The 24,980-nt window shown below is 46.2% G+C and overlaps 1 protein-coding gene across 1 annotated transcript in view; it reads left to right on the forward strand.

Moving 5' to 3' along the window:
- Positions 1-24,980, forward strand: part of FBXO47 (F-box protein 47) — a 530,190-nt gene that overhangs the window by 341,390 nt on the left and 163,820 nt on the right. Inside the window, exons 8-9 of the mRNA XM_029573146.1 lie at positions 18,536-18,682; positions 19,325-19,467. Coding sequence (XP_029429006.1) covers positions 18,536-18,682; positions 19,325-19,467 — 290 coding nt within the window. The remainder of the gene's footprint in view (positions 1-18,535; positions 18,683-19,324; positions 19,468-24,980) is intronic.

Genomic DNA, 24,980 nt, shown 5'->3' on the forward strand with positions numbered 1-24,980 from the left:
GGAGCTGAATATCGTCGGCGTACATATAGAATGATATGCCTAGGCTTGCAATGAGTTGGCAGAGGGGGAGTAAGTAAATATTAAAGAGGGTGGCTGAGAGGGCTGATCCTTGTGGAACACCTGTTTCGAGGGGGAGGGGGTCAGAAGAGTTGTTGTTAAAAGTGACTTTGAAGAACCTGTTTTCTAGGAAAGAAGTGAACCAGGCAAGGGTATTGCCAGTAAGACCTATGTTCGCAAGTCTTGATATCAGGCTTTTGTGGTCTACAGTGTCGAAGGCCGCAGAGAGGTCGAGTAGTATTAGAATGTAGCTTTGATTATTGTCAAAGCCTCTTATTATTTTGTTTGAGATATTGAGTAGAAGGGTTTCTGTGCTGTGATTTTTTCTGAACCCGTGTTGTGATGGGTGTAGGATTTTGTTGTTTTCCAGGTGTTCATTGAGTTGTGACAGTGCTGCTTTCTCAGTCATCTTTGCTAGTAAGGGGAGGTTTGAGATGGGGCGATAGTTATTCAGATCATCTGGATTGAGATTCTTTTTTTTCAGTATAGGTGTGATATTCGCGATTTTTAATTTAGTTGGAAGTTCACCTTCTTCAAGTGATTTATTTATGATAGCTGCCAATGTGGGAGCAATGATGTGTGATATTTCTTTTAAATCACGGGTAGGTATTACATCAAGATTGTGGCGAGCTGGGTTTATTTTCTTTAGCATTTTTTCGGTTTCGATGATTGAGATTGGTTCGAAGTTCGTCCATGGTGGGATATTTGGGGTGTCCATGTTGTCTTTGGTAACTGAGGTATTGTTGATGGTGGTCACTATTTTGTTTATTTTATTCTTGAAGAAAATGGCAAGGTCTTGGCTTAGGTTGTTTGTTTTGGAGGTGGGGGAGTTGATATTGTTCTCATTAATGAGGTTTCTTACAATGTTGTAGAGGGCGTTGGGTTGATTCGTGGAAGTTTTTATCTTTTGACTATAGTAGTCGCGTTTGGAGTTCAGGATGGTTTTTTTATATGTGGCAAGTTGTGTTCGATATCTTTGTAGGGAAGCTGTGCACTTTGATTTTTGCCATTCTTTTTCCATTTTTCGGAGGTTGGATTTCATAAGATCTTAGGTGAGAGTTGAACCATGGGTTGGTTTTTGTTCTGTTATTATTCGATAGTTTCAATTTCTCGGGGTTTATGTTGTTGGCGGTTTGTTCTTGTATTCAGTAAGTTGAGTGTGGTATCTTTGATAGTTTAGTTGGCATTTGGATTTGCACCATTCTTTTTCCAGCTTTCTGAGATTGGATTTCAACGATCTTAAGTGAGAATTAAACCAAGGGTTGTTTTTTGCTTTATTTTGTTTTATAATTTTAGTTTTTCGGGATTAATGTTGTTTGCAGTTTGTTTTGTAAGTTGGAACCACGACTGAGTGGCATTAAGGGTGTTCGATAGATCAAGATTAACAAGCTGTTTTCCTAATTCTTGTTTAAGCAAGTTGAGTTGGAAGGGGGGTCTGTATTTGAAAGAAGTTGGAGTATTCATTTTGATCATTTTATTGGTATTGATTTGTGTTTTGCAATTGATTAGGTAGTGATCAGACCAAGGAACAGGTTTGATAGATATATTAGGGTCGAAAATGAATTGGTTGGTGAAGATCAGATCTAGAGTATGTCCTGCTTTGTGAGTGGAATTGTTTATAAGTTGGGTCATGTTTATGCTGGAGAGCATGTCGATTAAAGTTTGGCAGTTTTGAGATCTTGGTGATGCATCGGTATGGAGATTGAAGTCACCTAAAATAATTGAAGGTTTTTTGTGCTGATGTTAGTTATTAGGAATTCAATTAAGGGTGATAACTCATTGTCAAGAAGTTTAGGTGGGCAATATATGAGGCATATTTGGAGAAATTCGGAGTCAAGTAAAGCAACTTCAAAATTCTTGGGTAGGTTGTGAGGGATTAGTTTCATTGAGAAATGATTCTTTATAAGTAGGAGCAGTCCACCTCCTCTTCGGGATTTTCGTGGGATGGAGAATATATCATAGTCATTGTTGTTGAGTTGATTTGTTAGAACCAGGTCGGTGTCTTTGAGCCAAGATTCTGTTATGGCGAAGAAGTCAGGATTCTTTGTAACAGGTCAGATATGATCATGAGTTTTTTCGTAAGTGATTGAGCATTAATTAAGAAGAAAGTGATGTAGAGGAGGTTTTTGGCGTGTTTGAGTAGAGGTATTTTAATTAGATGGTTGCTTCTTGTTTGGTTGATCTTAGTTGTAAAAGCCATGGTGGATTAGAAGAATAATTTTTCTCTAGGGTTATTTAGTATTTAACTAGAAATGAATTGAGTTTAAGTTTAAATGTCCTTCTCCGTTTGTGATTAGTGTGTTTTGCCTTGTGTGAGGGTCTCAGAGCTGTGAGGATGGTCAGAGCGGTTGTCAGGCCGTGCTATTGGAATCTGGGTTCGTCGGGGGCAAGGGGAATTGGAAGGTCTTACCCCAACGGGTCCAGGCACCGGTCGCGCGGTCTTTTCTTCTTTAAGTCACAGCGGCAGCAGTGGTGGTTTGAGTAGAGGTAAGTTTAAGTGTTTTATATTCCTCTAAGACTCAGTGGCTGCACGAAGGGGCGCACAAAGGGGCCAGCCCCTTTGTCGCGCTCCTTCGGCGCGCGGCGCCACAGGGTGAAGAAGTTTAAAAGTCCCTCTTCTGCCTGATTGGTGGATCGCGCTGGTGGGCGGGTCTAGGAGCCGTGGGGCTGCTGCACAGGCTGCGAGATCGTCGGTCAGGCCCGCCGGGGGGAAGGGAAATTTAACCGGCCTTACCCCGACGGGTCTGGGCGCCAACTGCGCAGGCCTCCCTTCCCAGTTGATCGATCGGTGGCAGCGTTAGGTAGGTAGGGGCAGCTGGTGGCAGGCAGACGCGGCGCCGGAGGGTGAAGAAGTTTAAAAGTTCCTCTTCTGCCTGATTGGTGGATCGCGCTGGTGGGCAGGTCTAGGAGCCGTGGGGCTGCTGCACAGGCTGCGAGATTGTCGGTCAGGCCCGCCGGGGGGAAGGGAAATTTAACCGGCCTTACCCCGATGGGTCTGGGCGCCGACTGCACAGGCCTCTCTTCCCTTCCTTCTTATCAATGTAAGACATTGATAAGACAGGCTAAGAGAGAATTTCAAAAGAAGTTGGCCGTAGAAGCAAAAACTCACAGTAAAACTTTTAAAAATATATCCGAAGCAGAAAACCTGTGAGGGAGTCATTTGGATTTTTAGATGATCGAGGGATTAAAGGGGCAATTAGAGAAGATAAGGCCATTGCGGAAAGATTAAATTATTTTTTTGCTTCAGTGTTTACTGAAGATTGTGATACATTACAGGAAGACCTTGTGAGACTGGAAAATTGGGCATCCAAATGTCAGATGAAATTTAATGTGGATAAGTGCATGGTGATGCATATAGGGAAAAATTTATTTATTTATTTATTTATTTATTTATAACTTTTATATACCGGCATTCGTAAAAAACATCATGTCGGTTTACAGACAACTGAGAAAGGAAATTACAATGATAGGTGGAGGAAGGATAGATAGTTAAAAGGTAAATTAACTTTACTGTAGAGCCAACGGGCGCCACAGTTATTAAATGAGATTACATATGGTTAACCAAGTTAGACATAATTAATTATATACAAGAGGTGACAGTGTGGGGGATAGGGTGGGGGGAAGGGGATGAAGCGCACATGGGAGGCGGGGTGGGGTAGGAACTGTACAAGGGAGTTAGACATAATTAATTATATACAAGGGGTGACAGTGTGGGGGAAAGGGCGGGGGGAAGGGAATGAAGCACACATGGGAGGCGGGGAGGGGTTGGAAATGTACAAGGGAGCAGGGGGTGGCGATGGGAAGGAGAGATGGTGACTGAATATCAGAAGCCATAAATTGGATGGGGGGTGGTGAAGGAGAGGGGGGGAGGTGTGTGGGGGGGGGGGGCAGGGGGGAAAAATAACCCATGCTATAATTACACAATGTTGGGTTCCATATTAGGAGCTACCACCCAAGAAAGAGATCTAGGCATCATAGTGGATAACACATCTAAATCATCGGTTCAGTGTACTGCAGCAGTCATAAAAGCAAACAGAATGTTGGGAATTATTAGAAAGGGAATGGTGAATAAAACGGAAAATGTCATAATGCCTCTGTTTTGCTCCATGGTGAGACCGCACTTTGAATACTGTGTACATTTCTGGTCGCCGAATCTTAAAAAAGATATAGTTGCGATGGAGAAAGTACATAGAAGGGCGACCAAAATGATAAAGGGAATGGAACAGCTCCCCTATGAAGAAAGACTAAAGTGGTTAGGACTTTTCAGCTTGGAGAAGAGACGGCTGAAGGGGGATATGATAGAGGTGTTTAAAATCATAAGAGGTCTAGAATGGGTTAATGTGAATCAGTTATTTACTCTTTCGGATAATAGAAAGACTAGGGGCACTCCAAGAAGTTAGCATGTGGCACATTTAAAACTAATCGGAGAAAGTTCTTTTTCACTCAACGCACAATTATACTCTGGAATTTGTTGCCAGAGGATATGGTTAGTGCAGTTAGTGTAGCTGTGATTAAAAAAGGATTGGATAAGTTCTTGGAGGAGAAGTCCATTACCTGCTATTAATTAAGTTGACTTAGAAAATAGCCACTGCTATTACTAGCAACAGTATTATGGAATAGACTTAGTTTTTGGGTACTTGCCAGGTTCTTCTGGCCTGGATTGGCCACTGTTGGAAACAGGTTGCTGGGCTTGATGGACCCTTGGTCTGACCCAGTATGGCATGTTCTTATGTTCCGTAGTCAAGGGGATTCAGCCGGGTAGCGGTTCTCCATAGATATAAGCAATGCATATTGACGTATCTAGCGAACGGGTTTTTATAACCAAAAGCTGCACAAGGTCTTTAAGGATAAAATTACCTCCTGCTCCGGAATCCACTCGCTTTAACTAGCATGTCTTTCATCTGAGTCCACAGATTATGGATTTCATCAGCAGTAGATTGAGCTGCTGGGGACGTCACCGAGAGTTTCAGTGTAAGTGGCGTGTTGGAGAGTGTCCATATACCACTTCAAAAGGTGTTGATCCAGTTGATGTTGCTGGATGAGAATTGATGGTGAATTCAGACCAAGGTAACAGTTCATCCCAGTTATTCTGACGGCAACTCACGTAGGCACGAATGAACTGTTTTAAGGTTCTATTCATCCGTTCTGTTGGCTATTTGATTGCGGATGATAGGCTGAAGTGTAGTCTAGAGAGATGTCGAATAACTTGCACAAGGCCCTCCAGAATCTTGCCGTGAATTGAGATCCTCGGTCTAAAACAATGTGTCTTCGTAGGCCATGAAGGCGAAAAATGTTCGATATGAAGAGCTTCGCAAGCTCCAAGGCTGAAGGTAAACCAGGCAGCGCCACAAAATGGGCCATCTTGCTTAAGCGATCAACTGTTACCCTGATGGTATTCATTCCTCCAGAAAGGGGTAAATCGACTACAAAATCAGTAGCGATGTGTGACCAACTGGCATTGGCAGTGGCTGCAGTAATCCCCACGGTTGGCCAGAAGCAGGTTTGTGTTTTGCACAGTTGGTACAAGATGCCACATTAGATAGGGTATCTTTCTTGATAGTAGGCCACCAATACAACTTCTGGATCTTAAGCAGGGTGTGGCGTTGACCAGGATGGCCAGCCAGTTTGGAATCATGCGCCCAAAAGAGCACTTTCTTCCTGAGGTGTTTAGGCATGATGGTCTTACCAACGGGCACAGAATGTGTAGTCACCAAGATGACTTTCTTCGGGTCAATTATGTGCTGAGGTTCTTCAAGCACATCCTCCGAGAGAAAGGAGCGTGACAAGGCATCAGCTCTGGTATTTCTGTCTCCAGGGCGATATTTAAGCACAAAGTCAAAATGATTGAAGAATAAAAACCACCTAGCTTGTCTGTGGTTAAGACGTTGCGCATGGCGGAGATACTCTAGATTTTTATGGTCCGAGAATACGGTTATTTGATGTTGAGCGCCTTCGAGCCAAGGCCGCCATTCCTTGAATGCTAGCTTAATAGCCAAGAGCTCTTTATCTCCGATCCCATAGTTCTTCTCTGTCGGAGAGAAACGTCGTGAGAAGAAAGAGCAGGGACGTAAGGATTTAGAGTCTCCAGATTGGCTCAATACAGCCCCCACGCCGACATCCGAAGCGTCAACTTCTACGAAAAATGGCTTGTTGGGGTCAGGATGCCGCAAGCATGGTTCTGTGGAAAAGGCAGTCTTTAATTTCTCAAAAGCGAAAATGGCCTCTGCAGACCATTTTGAAGCATTGGCACCCTTGCGGATCATTGTGGTCAAGGGTATTGTTAAAGAAGAGTAGTTCTTTATAAAGCTTCTATTATAGTTGGTAAACCCCAAAAATTGTCTCAGGGCCTTCAGGCCAGTAGGTTGGGACCAATTTTTGATACTTTCTAGCTTTTGAGGGTCCATTTGGAAGCCATCTTTAGACATGATATAGGCAAGAAAAGGCACGGAGTCTTTATGAAATTCGCACTTGGATAGTTTGGCGTAGAGCCGGTGTTCACGGAGTCGGCGTAGTCCTTGCTTGACATCCTCTAGATCGGCGGTTCTCAACCAGTGTGTCGCGACACACTAGTGTGTCGCCAAGCACCGGCTGCTGTGTCGCATGCTCCCGGTCTCTCCCGCTGCTCTTTCTTCCCTGCTGCCGTTGCCGCCGGGCTATCAACACGTTCAAGCCCAGTGGGAACGGCAGCAGTGCTAAAAAAAAGCTGTGGCTGGCCTTTTCTTCTTCCCGCGCCTGCCCCCCCCGTGACCCGGAACAGGAAGTGATACGCGGTGCGCGGGAAGGAGAAAGAGCAGTGCCGCGTGATAAAGTAGCAGCGGCGGCTGCAGCATCGGCCCCCGAGCAATTGAAGCAGCCGGTAATCGGGAAAGGAGACAGCAGCATGAGCCTCCCGCGGCTGGGAGTCTTCTTTCTTGGCTTGCGGGGGCTGGAGGAGGCTGCTGCAGCTACCATTTGTGCTCGGGGAGGGGCAGGGAAGAGGAAGTGAGTGAGAGAAAGAAGCAGCCAGCCTGCGTGTGATTGAGAGCATGTGTGTGAGTGAGAGAAACTGGTCAGAGAGCTGATGTATGTGTATATGTGAGAGACAATGAAAGTGACTGCTCAAGGAGATGACTGATGTGTATGTGAGAGTGTGAGACATTAGTCAGGGAGGTGACTGATGTGTGTGTGTGTATGAGAGAGAGAGAAAAAGCATTGAAGTGAGAAATCTGGGTATGTGAGAAAGCATCGGGGGTAAGAAGCCTGCTGTTGAGGGGGGGGGGGTGGATGTGTGTGAAAGAAAGCATGGGAGTGAGAAGCCTGATTATGTGAGAGAGCATTGGAGTGGGAAGTGTGTGTGTGTGTGTGCATGCATGAGAGAGAGAGAGACTGGTTGGTAAGGTGTGTGTGAATATGAGAGAAAGAATGTGATTCAGGAAATGAGAAGCCTGTGCAGTGGAGAGCGAGCATGGAAATGAGAGAGAGACTGGTGTGTGTGTGTGTATGTATGTGTGTGTAACAGAGAGAAAGTGATTATGGGAATGAGAAGCCTGTGCATGTGAAGAGAGTGAGCTTGGGAGTGAGAAACCTGTGTGTGTGTGTGTGTGAGACACAGCATGTGAGGGAGAAGCCTGTATATGTAAGACAGAACATGGAAGTGGGAAGCCTGTGTGTGTATGCATGAGAGAGATCAGGTGACTGGTGTGTGTGTGTGTGTGTGTGTGTGTGTGTGAGAAAGAAAGTGATTATGGGAATGAGAAATCTGTGCATGTGAAGAGTGAGCATGGGAGTGAGAAATCTGGGTGTGTGTGAGACACAGCATGGGAGTGAGAAGCCTGTATATCTGAAAGAACATGGGAGTGGGAAGTCTGTGTGTGTGTATGCATGAGAGAGATCAGGTGACTGGTGTGTGTTTGTGTGTGTGTGTGTGAGAGAGAGAAAGAAAGTGATTATGGGAATGAGAAGCCTGTGCATGTGGAGAGAACAAGCATGGGAGTGAGAGACTGGTGAGTGTGTGTGAGACAGAGAAAGTGATTATGAGAGTGAGAAGCCCGTATATGTAAGTAGAACACGGGAGTGGGAAGCCTGTGTGTGTGTGTATGGCATGAGAGAAACTGTTCAGGAAGGTGACTGGTGTGTGTGTCAAAGACTGTTTGGGAGATGATTGGTGTGTGAGAGACAGAAACTGGTCGTGGGGGCATGACTGGTATGGTGTGTGTGTGTGAGAGACATGGGCATTAAGGAAGAGGACCATGAGTATAGAGCTTAGCCTCTACTGCTGCTTCTGCTGTGTGCTACGGCCTGCATGGAAGAGGAGTAGGAGAGCTGCTGGAGGGGGGTAAGTAAAGGTGGCTTTTTAAGTTTATTTTTCTTGATTGACTGACATTTTAATTATTTAATATTATGTGATGTGTCTGCTTTTTTTGAAATATTTTATTGGTGTTTGGAGAATTTTTAATAGTTTTTATGAATTTTTAATTGTTGGATGTTATTCTGTTCATAGCTGTTTAGAAACATTTATTCTGCTTATTAGTATAGTTTTACAATTATTTCTGTGTGGGGATCTATAGCTGCTTGCTAGTTCTGTTTTTCTAATAAGAGGTGTATTGGTTTTTAGGACCTGATTTAATATTTATAGTGTTGCCTTTTCATAGATAGGGTTGCTCCTGTTTGAGTGTATTCCATAATACAGGTGTAACTGTGTGCGGATTAGTTTATGTGCATTACTACAGATCCTGGGAGTATGTTAGGTCGGTTCTGTGTCTGTTACCGAGATGAGATATTTTACTAGCATGTAAGAGTTTTATCAGTCTTATTTGTTGTGTTTTCTCAAGAGGATATGCATTGGTGGTAAACTGCTGTCTTTTCATAAGTAGGGCTATTGAGCCTGGAAGTAGAAGGAGTTTGAGTTGCTGTTACTGAGATAACACCAGAACCAGAATATCTTTTTTGTAGGGTGAATTGTATGGGGAATGTCATAATTCTGCTTTACATCCATTATTGTGGGTCAGGGGGGTTCCCGTTGATGCAAACTGTACTTTTACATCTAGCCCCGTGATGATCATGGGTCAGTGTGTCACGCATGTGAGAACCATCTGTCAGGTGTGTCCCGACAGAAAAAAGGTTGAGAACCACTGCTCTAGATGAGTGGGCAAATCCTGAGAAAATATCAGGATATCATCCAGGTGTACCACGACACTCTTGTACAACAGGTCCCGCAAGATGTCGTTCATCATGTTCTGAAATATAGCGGGTGCGTTGCACAGGCCGAAGGGCATTACTAAGTACTCAAAATGGCCGCCTCGAATGTTGAAGGCTGTTTTCCATTCGTCGCCACTGCGAATGCGAACTAAATTGTAGGCCCCCTTCAGGTCAAGTTTTGAGAATATTTTGGCCCCCTGAAGCCGGTCAAACAGCTCTGAGATTAAAGGCAGGGGGTAGCGGTCTTTAATCGTGATCTCGTTTAGACCTCGGTAATCAATACAAGGACATCAGGTACTGTCCTTCTTCCCCACAAAGAAGAAGCCTGCGCCGGCTGGAGACTTCAATGGTCTAATAAACCCCTTCTGTAAATTCTCCTCGATGTATTCAGACATCGCCTTGTTCTCAATTGCTGAGAGTGGATAGACACGTCCTTTAGGAGGTTCAGTATTGGGTTTCAGTCTTACGGCACAGTCATAGGACCTATGCGGAGGAAGAATGTCAGCAGTTTCTTTGGAAAACACATCCAGCATCACTGGAGTTGTAGGCATGCAGATGACAGGAGCAATCTCCTTAAGACACTTTCCATGACAACCTGGGCCCCAGCGGGAGAGTTCCAAGGATGCCCAGTCAAATTGGGGTTGGTGCAACTGCAACCAGGGTAACCCCAGGACGATAGGGTGCATGGCCTTCTCTAACACAAAGAAGGGAATTGACTCGGTATGGAGAGCTCTGTGCGAAGAGTTACTGGTACAGTTTGGCAAGTCACATCACCCGGTAAGGGCTCCCCATGGATGGAAGATAGGAGAAGTGGAACCTTCAAGGTGACGAGGAGGATCCTCAAATGTTCCTCTAGGCGTCGAAGAATAAAGTTACCTCCTGCCCCTGAATCCACCAGGGCAAGAGTTTAAAACTCAGACGGTCTGCAGATCAAGGAGTCTGGGAGAGGGAGCGGAGGAGAGGGCGTCGTCGTAAAGCCTAAGAACAGTCCTCCTGCAGGATTTAGGTCCGTCCGTTTCCCGGACGAATTGAGCATGTTAGGACATCGTGACCAGCCTGTCCACAGTACATACACAGACCGTGCCTCTTCCGAAGTCTTCTCTCTTTGGAAGTCAAATGACTGCGACCAAGTTGCATCGGTTCATCTCCCCTGGCAGCAGGAATTACTGGAACCATCCGAGGTGCAGGTATAGCACTAGCCTCCTTCTGACCTGGTCCTCTATTAGGCCGGAGTTCTTTCACCTCATCACGAAGCCGGTGGTCAATCCTAGTAGCCAAAGCCACTAGTTCATCCAGCGAGTCAGGTGTTTCACGAGTGGCTACCTCGTCTTTCAAGAGAGTATCCAGGCCTCTGAAGAAGAGAGTTTTCAGGCATTTGGGGTCCCAGCAGAAAGAAAATTGGGCATCAAAATGGCAGATGAAATTTAAAAATGTAGACAAGTGCAAGGTGATGCATATAGGGAAAAATAACCCATGCTATAGTTACACAATGTTAGGTTCCATATTAGGTGCTACTACACAAGAAAGAGATCTAGGTGTCATAGTGGATAACACATTGAAATCGTCGGTTCAGTGTGCTGCGGCAGTCAAAAAAGCAAACAAAATGTTGGGAATTATTAGAAAGGGAATGGTGAATAAAACAGAAAATGTCATAATGCCTCTGTATCACTCCATGGTGAGACCGCACCTTGAATACTGTGTACAATTCTGGTCGCCGCATCTCAAAAAAGATATAAATGCGATGGAGAAGGTACAGAGAAGGGAGACCAAAATGATAAAGGGAATGGAACAGCTCCCCTATTAGGAAAGACTAAAGAGGTTAGGACTTTTCAGCCTGGAGAAGAGACGGCTGAGGGGGGATATGATAGAGATGTTTAAAATCATGAGAGGTTTAGAACGGGTAGATGTGAATCGGTTTTTTACTCTTTTTTTACTCAGCATTTGGCACATTTAAAACTAATCGGAGAAAGTTCTTTTTTACTCAACGCACAATTAAACTTTGGAATTTGTTGTCAGAAGATGTGGTTAGTGCAGTTAGTATAGCTGTGATTAAAAAAGAATTGGATAAGTTCTTGGAGGAGAAGCCCATTACCTGATATTAATTAAGTTGACTTAGATAATAACCATCGCTATTACTAGCAACGGTAACATGGAATAGACTTAGTTTTTGGGTACTTGCCAGGTTCTTATGGCCTGGATTGGCCACTGTTGGAAACAGGATGCTGGGCTTGATAGACCCTTAGTCTGACCCAGTATGGCATGTTCTTATGTTCTTAAGATTCTTAAACTCTATCGCAAAATCAGCCAGTGATCGGTTGCCTTGCTTCAGGTCCACCAGAGCAGAACCGGCAATGGTCACTCGGGCAGGATCATCGAAAACAGATTTGAATAAGTCCAAAAATCCATCTATATCCTGCAAAATAGGATCCTTGTGTTCCCACAGTGTAGAGGCCCAAGACAAAGCCCTTCCATCAAGATTAGGTAGAATGTAAGTAGTCTTGGCAAAAGCTGTGGGGAAGTGATAGGGCTGTAAAGCAAAATGCATGCAGCACTGGTTTAAAAAGCCCCTGTTCTTCTAAATCTCTCCCGAGAAACGAACTGGAGCAGCCAGCGGTACAGCAGTCTTTAAAGTTACTTCAGGTAACTGACCTTCATTACTGGAAGTAGCGCCTTGGGTATTCTGTGCATGCAGCTGATGAAACGCTGAAGTGAGTTTCTCCAATGCGTCTTGCTGTTCAGAAATGCGCAGGGCCAGTTCCAGAATGGCCTGCAGGGCATTGAGCTGTGCCAGATCCATGGAGTTAGCAATCTGTTATTGTTTGTAAAATTTTGGGTGGACCCTTGGACGCTGTGGCAGATGACCACTCCCACTGGGGGAAGTCCCGTGAGGGGCCACAGGTCAGGCTCAGCTTTAGGACACACAACACAGAATTATCTTTTTATTAAACAGTTGAGAAGCCACCAGATGTGGCAGTAGTGAGTAGAGATGAAGCCCGGCTGGGCTTGTAGTCCCTCAGGACACTGGAACAGCGATTCTTCAATAGTTGTGCTGTAGTGGTGAGAAACTGAAATAGTGAGTACAGTGGAGCATACCCAGGGTTCTGGTATAGAGCCTCGTTGGTGGATTACTCACACAGCGGTTTCTTCCGGAAGGTAACACAGAAGCTGGAATAGAGACAAGCCCTCGAGGAGCAAGTTCCTGGTTCCAGGGAACAGCTCTGAGAGAATATAGATGGTTGCTCACTGATGGTGTAGGCAGCGGTTTCTTCCAAGCAGAAGTAAGCTCAGGCAGCGAGTCCGGGAACATGAGCCCTCGAGGAGCGAGTACCGGTTCCAGACCGCTACCTGAAAGAAAAGAGAGAGGCCCCCGAGGAGCGGGTACCCCGATAGAGTAAGTCCAATTAAGAAGAGGCAGAGTAGCTAGGTACGGAGAGCGAATCCCATCTGTAAGGTGTTCCCTTGCTAACTTGATTAGCTAGCTAACAGAGTAGGCTTTTGTATCCGGGATGCGTGACGCATCACAGGGGGACGCCCCTGAGGTTTATGCCAAAGAAGGAATAAGAAGCAGGGCCGCGCGACGCACACGCCCTATGGCAGCTGAACAGCATTTTATTTATTTTTATTTATTTAAAAACTCTTCTATACCATCGTTAAGTTGGAAAACCATCACAACGGTTTACATATAGGCACGATAACAACTATGAGTGGTATAGATTACAACTTGAGTATGTGCCGACATAGTTCGGTAACAATATAGTGCAATAAGCTAAAAGTTTAAGTGAGCTAATCAATTTGGTATGACAGTTTCTAAACGGTATAAAATTAACATTACTATGTGTTAGGAATTGTGGACCCTTGGGCCGGTCAGGACCAGTGATGGAAGCTGCGGAGGACCTCAGCAACAGGTCCCAACCGGGAGGCGGCTCGATGGACCGGGGTAAGCTTGAATGCCGGAACTGGATGGAGTCCTATGCAACCAAGGACTCGACGATGATAAGGAGGCTGGACAGCGTTGGGCCCTGAAGTTAGAGATCTCTTCACCCTGGAGACCGGCGCTCCCCCGAGAGTAGCTCGTAGGAGCCCGGCCGCTGGGACTTTTGGAGATTCGCCCTGGAAGCCGGAGCCCCCCCAGGAGGAGCCTGTAGGGACCCAGCCGCTGGGACTTAGGAGAATCTTCGGGCCAGCAGATTCAGGAACCGTGGAGCGGTGAAGATCCGAGACGGAGTCCAGGAAGGAATCAAGTCGGAGTCGAGGACGGAGCCGGGTCAAGCCAGAGGTCAGAAGTCGTACCAAAGCCGAAGGTCAAATCCAGGAGCGGAGTCAGGGACGGAGCCGGGTCAAGCCAGAGGTCAGAAGTCGTACCAAAGCCAAGGACAAATCCAGAAGCGGAGTCAGGGACGGAGCCGGGTCAAGCCAGAGGTCAGAAGTCGTACCAAAGCCAAAGGTCAAATCCAGGAGCGGAGTCAGGGACGGAGCCGGGTCAAGATGAAGAGTAGTCAGAAGGCAAACCGGGTCGGAGCAAGGCTGGAACCCAGGAACGCAGCAACTGAAGACAGGAACCCTGTGAACCTCGTTGCAAGGCAGGGAATGTAGTAACTGCAGGGCTTAAGTAGCCCTGCAGCGTCTGACGTCACCTGCTGGATCGCAGCCTCTCCCGCGCTGGCCCCTTTAAATACAGAGCCCTAGTGCACGTGCGCGGCTAGGGGGCGGGGCCAGCCGCGGGAGGACGCCGGCTGCTGCTATGGTGCGGAAGCGCCGTACCCGGGGCCTGCACGGCCCGAAGGAAGCTCGAGGAGGGCCGGGACCGGGTCGGAGGTAGGCGGCGGTTCCGGGGCCGACCCGGAATCACAACACTATGAGTTTGTTCGGTGCGTCCAACTTAATCAATTGTTTTTCTCCTTCACTTTGTCTTTATCAAATGCTTGTTTATAGAGCCAGGTTTTCAGGTTAGATTTAAAGATTTTCAGATTTCTCTGGAGCCTTAATTCGAGAGGCATGGTGTTCCATATTACGGGGCCAGCCAGTGATAGTGCTCTTTCCCTAACTTGAGTGAGCCGTGCTGTTTTGACTGAGGGGACAGTTAGTAGAGCCTTATTTGCAGATCTTAGGTTTCTGTGAGGGACATGTATGCGCAGTGCTGTGTTAAGCCAGTCGGCTTTTTCCTCATGTATTAGCTTATGGATTATACATAGAACTTTGTATTGTATTCTTTGTTCTATTGGGAGCCAATGTAGTTCGGCATGGCGGGATGCAGCGCCCAAGCCGGACCGGGGATGCTGGAGAGGACGGCAGGCAGACGCTATGGCAGCCAGACGTCCATCAACCGCGGAAGGAGTCGCCAAGGAGGTAAGGAGGGCGGAGTGGAGACGTCGGGCAGCGACAGTCGTAACACGTGGTCAGGTGTAGCAGAGGTCCGGGACTGGAGAGAAGCTGGAGTAGTCAGGTGTAGCAGATGTCCGGGGCTGGAGAGCAACTAAAGAGTAGTCAGGCATATCGGAGGTCAGGGATTGAAGAGAAGCTGGTCATGCGTAGCTGAGGTCCGGGGCTGGAGAGAAGCTGAAGGGTAGTCAGGCGTAGCGGAGGTCAAATCCAAAGAGTCAGTCCAACACAGACAAAACAGGAACAAGGTAAACAAGAACCGAGAACCACAGGAAACAGAACACAATGAAGAGATGAATCTCAGATCAGCAACGAGTACAAGGAGACCTGTTGCAAAGGCAACACTATGGAGCGAGGCCTGAACTTTTATACGCTGAAGAGTCTGACGTCAGCAACTGGGCCTGCTGCCTGGTTCCCACTGCGGGCCCTTTAAAAGAATTACTGATGCGAGCGCGCCTAGGAAGGGGCACGGCGCTGATGGCGGCGTCTCTCTGCGGGCCACACAGAGATGCCCGACGAACAGGGACATCTTGGCTGGCAACACTGGGTAGCATGGCAGGGCCGGAGGCACTGGAGGGAACCTGAGGTCGGAGCTGGCGGCCCACCGCCTCCAGTGAAGAGGAGACAGGAGCTTGAGTCTGTCTGAGAAGGACTTTGATGAAATGGGGAAGTACCTGGAGGAAGAACTAAAAGGCTGGGAGAACGAGAGAGATGTGGATCAACAGTGGACCAATCTAAAAGGAGCAGTTACCAAGGCAACTAATCTATATGTTAGAAAAGTAAAGAAAAGCAAAAGAAAAATGAAACCTATCTGGTTCTCAAAGGAGGTGGCTGACAAAATAAAGGGTAAAAGAACAGCATTCAAGAAATATAAAAGATCCCAAAGGGAGGAGCACAAATAAGAATATCTGGTAGAACTGAGGGAGACGAAGAAATTAATCAAGGCAAAATGTCAAGTGGAAGAGAGGATTGCCAAGGAGGTAAAGAGAGGTGACAAAACATTTTTCAGATACATCAGTGAAAAGAGGAAAGTTCAAAGTGGTATAGTGAAATTGAAAGGTGGAAAGGATCAATGTGTGGAGAGAGACGAAGAAATGGCAGAAATATTAAACGAATACTTCAGTTCTGTGTTCACTAAAGAGAACCCTGGAGAAGGACCGTCACTAGTTAACAAGAAACTGGAGGGGAGTGGAGTAGATGTAACTCCATTTACAGTAGAAAATGTATGGGAAGAGCTGGAGAAACTGAAAGTGGACAAAGCCATGGGGCCTGATGAAGTTCATCCCAGGATACTGAGGGAGTTCAGAGATGTGCTGGCGGGTCCGCTGTGTGACCTGTTCAATAGATCCCTAGAAACGGGAGTGGTGCTGAGTGATTGGAGAAGAGCGGTGGTGTCCCACTTCACAAGAGTGGGAACAGAGAAGAGGCGGGTAACTACAAACCAGTTAGCCTCACTTCGGTGGTGGGAAAAGTAATGGAGTCACTGTTGAAAGAGAGAATAGTGAACTATCTACAATCGGGAGAATTGCTGGACCAGAGGCAGCATGGATTCACCAGGGGAAGATCCTGTCAGACAAATCTGATTGACTTTTTTGACTGGGTAACCAAGGAATTGGATCAAGAAAGAGCACTAGATGTCATCTACTTGGATTTCAGCAAAGCTTTTGATACAGTCCCGCACAGGAGACTGGTGAATAAAATGAGAAGCTTAGGAGTGAGTGCCAAGGTGGTGGCCTGGATTGCAAACTGGTTGACGGACAGAAGACAATGTGTGATGGTAAATGGAACTTTCTCTGAAGAAAGAGCGGTTTTAAGTGGTGTACCGCAAGGATCGGTGTTGGGACCGGTCCTGTTCAATATCTTTGTGAGCGACATTGCGGACGGGATAGAAGGTAAGGTTTGTCTTTTTGCGGATGACACTAAGATCTGCAACAGAGTGGACACGCCGGAAGGAGTGGAGAGAATGAGATGGGATTTAAGGAAGCTGGAAGAGTGGTCGAAGATATGGCAGCTGAGATTCAATGCCAAGAAGTGCAAAGTCATGCATATGGGGAGTAGAAATCCGAATGAACTATATTCGATGGGGGGGAGAAAGGGTGATGTGCACGGAGCAGGAGAAAGACCTTGGGGTGATAGTGTCTAATGATCTGAAGTCAGCGAAACAATGTGACAAGGCGATAGCTAAAGCCAGAAGCATGCTGGGCTGCATAGAGAGAGGAATATCGAGTAAGAAAAGGGAAGTAATTATCCCCTTGTACAGGTCCTTGGTGAGGCCTCATCTGGAGTACTGTTTTCAGTTCTGGAGACCGTATCTCCAAAGAGACAGAGACAAGATGGAGGCGGTCCAGAGAAGGGCGACCAAAAAGGTGGATGGTCTTCATAAAATGACTTATGAGGAGAGATTGAAGAATCTAAATATGTACACCCTGGAGGAAAGGAGAAGCAGAGGTGATATGATACAGACAAACCTTTTCCGTCAGAAAAAAATCAGCAGAACCAGGGGTCACGATTTGAAGCTCCAGGGAGGAAGACTCAGAACCAATGTCAGGAAGTATTTCTTCACTGTGGATCCATAAAGTCTAGAGGACGTGAATGAAGAGTGGGTGGCTCGCGGGAATGACGGCTACTACATGGAGATAATACCCTTATTCAATAAACATACACACGGTTAATGCGACTCCAACGTTGCTCTAAGCTTCAACGGCAAGAAGAAATGAGGAAAAAAGGATTTGCATTCACAAAAAAAGCGGAGAGTAGCTTGCTTGTTACGGCGGTTACTACCCTAAACCAAATAAGCCTGATACTTCACTTTCAATGCATATCCAGCATAGCTCTCTGCTTCAAGGCAGGGAAGAAAGTCTGATACTTCACTTTCAATGCATATCCAGCATAACTCTCTGCTTCAATGACAGGGGGAATGAAGAAAAGTGGATCTATATACAGACAACCAACAAGGACTGAATTACATAGTCTGGGTAAACAAATAAGCATGGGTGTAGCTTGCTTATTGCGGCGGTTACTACCCGTAACTAATTAAGCTAGATATTTCACTTAGATGCAATTCCAACACTGCTCTCTACATTAATGGTGGGGGTGGAAGGGAAATAGAACCAAAAGGTTACTAATAGCCAAGAGTAACAGATAAGTATGAGAAAAAAAAAAAGTGCAAAACTCGCTGGGCAGATTGGATGGGCCGTTTGGTCTTCTTCTGCCGTCATTTCTATGTTTCATTTCTATAAGGTGAGAGGGCCGCGCTGCGGGGCTGCCACGGGCAGCACGTGTAACATATCCACAACCCGCCCTCGGCTGCCTATTTGCTTTTAGATCATCCCTTCTTGCGAGTGATGCAGGACTGGCAAGTGACATGACTGGCCCCTGAGATTAGTACATGTTAATGCTTTTGTCTGAGCTCTGTGTTCCCGACTGGGTAAAAACATGACTGGTTCACCGCTAATAATTATGTTCTTGTATAACCAGTTAGTCTACAGTTTGGCTTTTCCAGAGAATACTGGCAGGCTGATTTCGGGGCAGGACTATATGTCTGTGATGTCAGCTTTACTCTGTCTCCATCTGCTGGTAGAGGTGCATAACCCACTGGTGTGGATTAGCCTACCCTCCGTAGAGGAAAGGAAATTATCAGGTAAGTAGTAATTTCTCCTTTCTTGGAGTACTTCTTATTGCCTCCATTAGAAATGCTGTTGCATTCTCAAATTTATTACATTAGATTTTAAATCTCTGAGCTGTGGTATGGTTCTTTCACAAAGAAAGACATCAGAAAGGATGGAATAAATTAAATTGTTTTTTGCTGCTTCTTGTAAGCTTGAAGACCTTTGCAGAATCATGATTTAGACATGGATATAAGGCCTATTGTTTTGAGTAACTATTCTGCCTTGCTCTTTTTATTGTGATGAAAACTGTTCAGGACAGGTAGCATGGCCAAAGATGACAGAAGGGGCAGCAGATGAGACCAGTCTGAAGGGATTGGCAGATGCCATTAAATTACTGTATGATATAGAAGCCAAGGAGTGGACAGCAGATGATGTCATCAGCTTGGTGGATGAATTGTCAGGTACAGCATGTGCTTGGTTATCTCCACCATTCAGGGCTTGCTGACAGAGACAAATGATCTGCAATGAGTAACTGAGATAAACACATAATAAGTAAAATATGATTTGTGTCTGTTGATATATGTTTCTGTACTTACAAAGTACTTCTTAATTTTCTTATTATGTACTTAGAACTTATAGTGTACCAAAATGTCTCTACAGAATGAGTATAATTTGCAAAACTAATCACTAGACCATAAAGCCAGGGAAAGATAAAATGAAGCTGAATGTATTATGTTAGGTGAAGAAGGGGAGTGTAGAACTTATGGAAAGGTTGATAAAGGTTTGGCTGTAGTAATTGTTCCAGTAAATGAGAGCCAGTAGCTGGAAAATACACATGTGCTACAGAGGAGCAGTAGCATGGTTAGTAACAACAGAACCACAAAGAGATACAACAAGATACAAAGGAATGAAGATGTTATAAGCTATCCTTGAAGGATAGAAATGGCAAAAGTGAAAAGTTTAAATTGGGGCCAAAGCTTGACTAGGTAGGCAGCAATACACAGAATATCAGTACTGACATACATATAACACATACATTTAGTCGACTGCATTGCATTCTGTGCAGTAGTGAAATAACTCTTGCTTGTGTTCTGCGATGACAGTGGTTCCTCGTGAGTGGCTCCTAGAGAATAATGCCCGACTCCTTATCCTGAGTGGGAACAGCATCTGCTTCACCTTCATGGCTAGTAAAGCTGTAAATGGACGGGCCATTGAGCTGGCTAGGCTTGTGGTCTTTCTGGCTTTGGTGAGTACACAGGTAGTTTGGAATTTATGCTAAATATTTATTTCCTCTACATTCAGGCAGGCCACCCAGGAAAGAGATCTAGGCGTCATAGTGGATAATACATTGAAATCATTGGCCCAGTATGCTGTGGCAATCAAAAAAGCAAACAATGTTAGGAATTATTAAGAAGGGAATGGAAAATAAGGGATGTCATAATACCTCTGTATTGCTCCATGGTGAGACTGCACCTTGAATACTGTGTGCAGTTCTGGTCACCACATCTCAAAAAGGATATAGCTGCACTGGAAAAAATGCAGAGAAGGGCGGCCAAAATGATAAGGGGCATGGAACGGCTGCCCTATGAGGAAAGGCTAAAGAAGTTAGGGCTGTTCAGTTTGGAGAAGAGATGACTGAGGGGGGATATGATAGAAGTCTACAAAATCATGAATGGACTTGAACAAGTTAATGTAAATTGGTTATTTACTCTCTCAGATAATAGAAGGACCAGGAGGCACGCCATGAAGTTAGAAAGTAGCTCATTTAAAACAAATCAAAGAAAATTCTTTTTCACCTAGAGCATAGTTAAGCTTTGGAATTCATTGCCAGAGATGTGGTTACAGAAGTTAGTGTAACTGGGTTTGAAAAAGGTTTGGATACGTTCCTAGAGGATAAATCCATAAACTGCTATGAAGGTAATTAATAAGCAATAGTAGCTTGTGATATGTTTAATGTTTGGGTACTTGCCAGGTACCTGTGACTTGCATTGGCCATTTTTGGAAACAGGATGCTGGGCTTGATGGACCCTTGGTCTGACCCATTATGGCATATCTTATGTTCTTATGTATATGTTCTTATGTAGGCCAAACCACACAAGTGGGTTATGCATGCCAACAGACAGATGGAGACTGAGATCAACTGACTCGCTGATGTCACACTCATATAGCACTGCACTGACATCATCCTGCCAATATTCTCCATCTCCAGTAGATGGTGGACATGCATACTTGCTGGTTGGTGTAGGCCTCAGTTGAATGCCCAGCGAAAAAAATTTGGAGAGTTTGAAGGGGAGCCCACAGGTGAAGGCGGTTAGGTCTCTCCCTTGGGTGGCAGAGGTTTCACTTCCAGGGTACATAAAGAAGCTCTGGGCTCAGTTCTGGTTCTCCTCTCTTTTACCTTCTTTCACCCCTCCTTAGGGTGGTATCTATGTTATCCCAGGACAAGCAGGATGCTAGTCCTCACATATGGGTGATGTCACTGGATGGAGCCCTATCACGGAAAACTTTCTGTCACAGTTTCTAGAAACTTTTGACTGGCACACTGAGCCCACTGAGCATGCCCAGCATTCCATGATCCCTCGAGCCACAGGGGGTCTCCCTTCAGTCTTCGTTTTTCCTCGCTGCAGTTAGTATCACGGTGAAGGAGCCCTGTGTGAATTCTTCACACCTACTCTGAGAGAAAAAAGTTTTAAAATATCTCTCATTTCATCCCCTACATAGGGGTTCTCCCTACTCCACCGGCCGGTGAGTACAATTTTTCTCGTTTCGATCTAGGTTAAAGTAATTTTTGGTCAGAAGTCCGTCGACGGCTGTCCGGCCTTCACCATGACCACGGGCTTCAAAAAATGCCTGAAATGCCCTCGCACAATGTCAATAACTGACCGACATGTCGAGTGTGTTCTGTGCCTGGGAGGCGCACGATGCTTCTTCCTGCCCTCAATGTGCTGAAATGACCGCCAGGGGCAGGAGGGCCCGACTAGAAAAGATGGAATATCTCTTCCACATACAGCTTATACCATCAATGTCGACGTCGACTCAATCGTCTCCAGCTGGAGCGTCTAAAAGATTGGTCGTCCGCAAACATCGCACTGACGGCGCCGGAGACCGGCTATCACCGACTGCGTCCGTGGCATTGGTGAAATCGGCATCCGGGCTTGAAAAACCCAAGGAGCATTAACAAAAGCATCGTCATAGGCATCGACGGACGTTGACACCAGAGGCCTTACTGTTGCCAAGAGCCATCGCCAAAGAGATCTCGTCTGCAAGAGCCATCGAGACCTTCTACTCCGAGGCGTTCCCCACCTGCAAAGGTGCTGGGCATCGAGCCACCACAGGGATCTGTGGAAGTGCCGATGACGCCTTCTCTGCCACCACCTATAGCTGCTCTAACTCACCAGCTATCAGGGAGGAACTGGACGGATTTATCCGCCAGGCAGTGAAAGAAGCTCTCCGGGATCTTCATCCATCGACACCGCTGGAGCCGATGCCCGTGCCGGTACCGTCACTGAAGCCGGTGCCCTCATTGATGCCGGTGCCTTCACCGATGCTGATGCCTGTTCCAGCGCCGACGCCGGCCCCGATACCAATGCCTGCTCCGATGCCGGTACCGGACTTTTCAATATTCCAGCCACTGATGTCGAAGCTCGATGCCCTAATCGGAGCTCTTCCAGTGCAGCCTATTACTCCGATTTCAGTTGGTGATGATGATGCCTCAGGGGCTTCTCTACCTTCTGAACCCCAGCCGGGATCCTCCAGACTTTCTCGACTGAGAATCCCAGTCTCTCCGTCAATACCATTCTTTTCCCCACAAAAGCCACTGATACCATTGATGCCTCCTCATGTTTTTCCTCCAAGACGCCCTCCATTGGACTCTTGGGAAGACCGGGACACTGACACATCTTCAGAGGACATCTTATCTGAGCCGTCCCCATCTGAAGACAGAAAAAAGTCACCCCCAGAGGACTTATGTTTTACCAGTTTTGTAAAGGAGATGGCTGACACTATTCCTTTTAAACTAGTGTCAGAAGAAGATACCAGACAAAAGATCTTAGAGGTTCTACAGTTTGTGGACCCTCCTAAGGAGGTACTAGAAATTCCAGTACATGAAGTCCTAGTAGACCTACAACACAGGTTGTGGAAACACCCATGCTCAGTACCACCAGTTTACAAAAGGATGGATACCACTTAACTGGTACAGTACATTTGCGGGTATCAGAGGGCCCAACTTCCATACCAATCTGTGGTGGTAGAATCCGCCCAGAAAAAATCAAAGAGAATACGCCCTCATTCATCAACCCCACCTGGCAAGGAACAAAAGTTCTGGATACCCTAGGCAGAAAAGTCTTTCAAGGCTCAATGCTTGTTTCCAGGATAGCATCATATCAGCTTTATATGACGCAGTATCAGCGTAACCTCTGGAAATAGGTTTATGAGAGGTTTAATTCATCTAAAACCCCCTATATGGCCACCAGTCACAGAATGGGACCTTAATGTGGTACTAACAAGGCTCATGCGTTCTCCTTTTGAACCCATGAATTCCTGCGATATTAAATTTCTTACATGGAAGTCTATATTCCTAATAGCCATTACATCTGCTAGAAGGGTTAGTGAGTTTCAAGCACTTGTCACATACTCACCCTATACAAAATTCCTACATGATTGAGTGGTACTCCGTACACACCTAAAATTCCTTCCCAAGGTAGTTACGGAATTCCATTTGAATCAGTCCATACTCTTGCCAACATTCTTCCCAAGACCTCACTCTCACCAAGGTGAGAGGGTTTTGCACACCTTGACTGTAAACGTGCACTTGCATATTACCTAGATCGCACCGCAGTCCGTAGGAAATCCAGTCAACTCTTTGTTTCTTTTGATCCAAACAAACCGGGTAAAGCAGTGGGCAAGCAAACTCTCTCCAACTGACATGCAGATTGTATAGAGTTCTGCTATGAAAAAGCAGGCCTTCCTCTCCATGGGCGAGTAAAGGAGCACTCAGTAAGAGCGATGTCAACCTCAGTAGCACACTATCGTTCAGTGCCAATAGCTGACATATGTAAAGCTGCAACATGGAGTTCTCTTCACACCTTTGCAGCTCATTACTTTTTGGACAAAGAAGGACGACAAGATTCAGCCTACGGACAATCTGTTTAAAGAACTTATTTCTAGCAAAATCCCAACTCCTTCTACATCCAACCTGCTGTGATTTTAGGCTGCCTCAATTTTTCCAACCGTATCCCAGTTGTTGTGCCCGTTGCACAAGTTGTTGCTGTTGGTCCACTACAAAATGACTCAGCCTGTAGCTTGCTAATCACCCATATGTGAGGACTAGCATCCTGATTGTCCTGGGATAAAGCAAAATTGCTTACCTTGTAATAGGTGTTATCCCAGGACAGCAGGATGTAGTCCTCACAAAACCCACCCACCACCCCGCGGAGTTGGGTCCAACACGTTTTATTATTTTATTTTTGCTAACGCTTATTGCTATACAGGAGACTGAAGGGAGACCCCTGTGGCTCGAGGGATCATGGCATGATGGGCATGCTCAGTGGGCTCAGTGTGCCAGTCAAAAGTTTCTAGAAACTTTGACAGAATGTTTTCTGTGATAGGACTCTATCCAGTGATGTCACCCATATGTGAGGACTACATCCTGCTGTCCTGGGATAACACCTATTACAAGGTAAGCAATTTTGCTTTCCCCTTGGTCCCTAGGTTCCATTGGCATCGGGTAGGCCAGGGACTTTATTAGTCTGGTTAGGCAGGAGTACCTTCAGCAGAAACGGAACCTTCACTTAAAAAAAAAAAGCTGCATGGCTGAATACACTCGTGCTGAGTAGCAACAGCAGTACAGACCCTTTTCTGGTGGGGAAGTGTTTTTGAGCCGACGGGGAGAGTCAGGAACCTTCCTTTTGTGGCATGTGCAATGCAGCAGCTAGGCTGCTGAGAGAACCATGTACTGCTGCAACCGCATGGTGAAGGAAAGATGGCGCCGAGAGAACAGTACATGAATCGGCTTCCACTCTACAGGGGCTGCCACATGTGGCTATGCAGCTGAATCCCTCCCTCAGCTTGTGCACCAAATGTGATTCGGCAAAGGGGGAGTTGGCCTCGAAGGACTTTGTTCCAATGGAAGGGTCTCAGTCGGAGGCCACCGAGGAAGTAGACCCCCATGGGGAGAGTTAGTTGCCTGAGGTCTTGGGTGCAGAGAATCTTAGCCGTCTTCTTTGTTGCTGGGCCCTCTGGAAGCTTTGGGTTCTGACTTGGAAGTGACCTTACCTACCCCCTTACTACTGGGCATGGATTTATTTGCCCTTTCCTGGGTGGAGTTTTTTAAAGATCTACAGACCTTTTGTAGAGCCCAGGATGTGCTGCGGGTGGGGGCCAAGAGAATTCTCCCACTGGGACAGTCCTTCTTGAAGAGCCGAATGCGTTCAGCTACCCTCCTCCGCTGCAGCACAAGGCATGGAAAGGGGGCAAGGAGGAATGGGAGGTAGCTGAGGAGGAACCAGATGTGTCTGAGGACTCCTTGGATGATGTTCAGCCTGATCCTGTGGGCTCAGAGGAGCCTACCTTGGAGGAGGGTGAGATTCTTCCGGATGTGGAGGTTCAGACTCTTCCATCGGGATGATCTGCCTGGGTGGATAGCTCAGTCCCTGCAGATGTTAGGGTTGGATGAGGAAAGCCAGTTGCCTCATAAAAAGGACCCAATTATGGTCAGTTCGTGGAAAGTGACATGCTTTTTCTTCCTCCATGAGGCAGTAA

Source organism: Rhinatrema bivittatum, chromosome 12, assembly GCF_901001135.1.
Source record: "Rhinatrema bivittatum chromosome 12, aRhiBiv1.1, whole genome shotgun sequence".
In the NCBI taxonomy this organism is placed as follows: Eukaryota; Metazoa; Chordata; class Amphibia; order Gymnophiona; family Rhinatrematidae; genus Rhinatrema; species Rhinatrema bivittatum.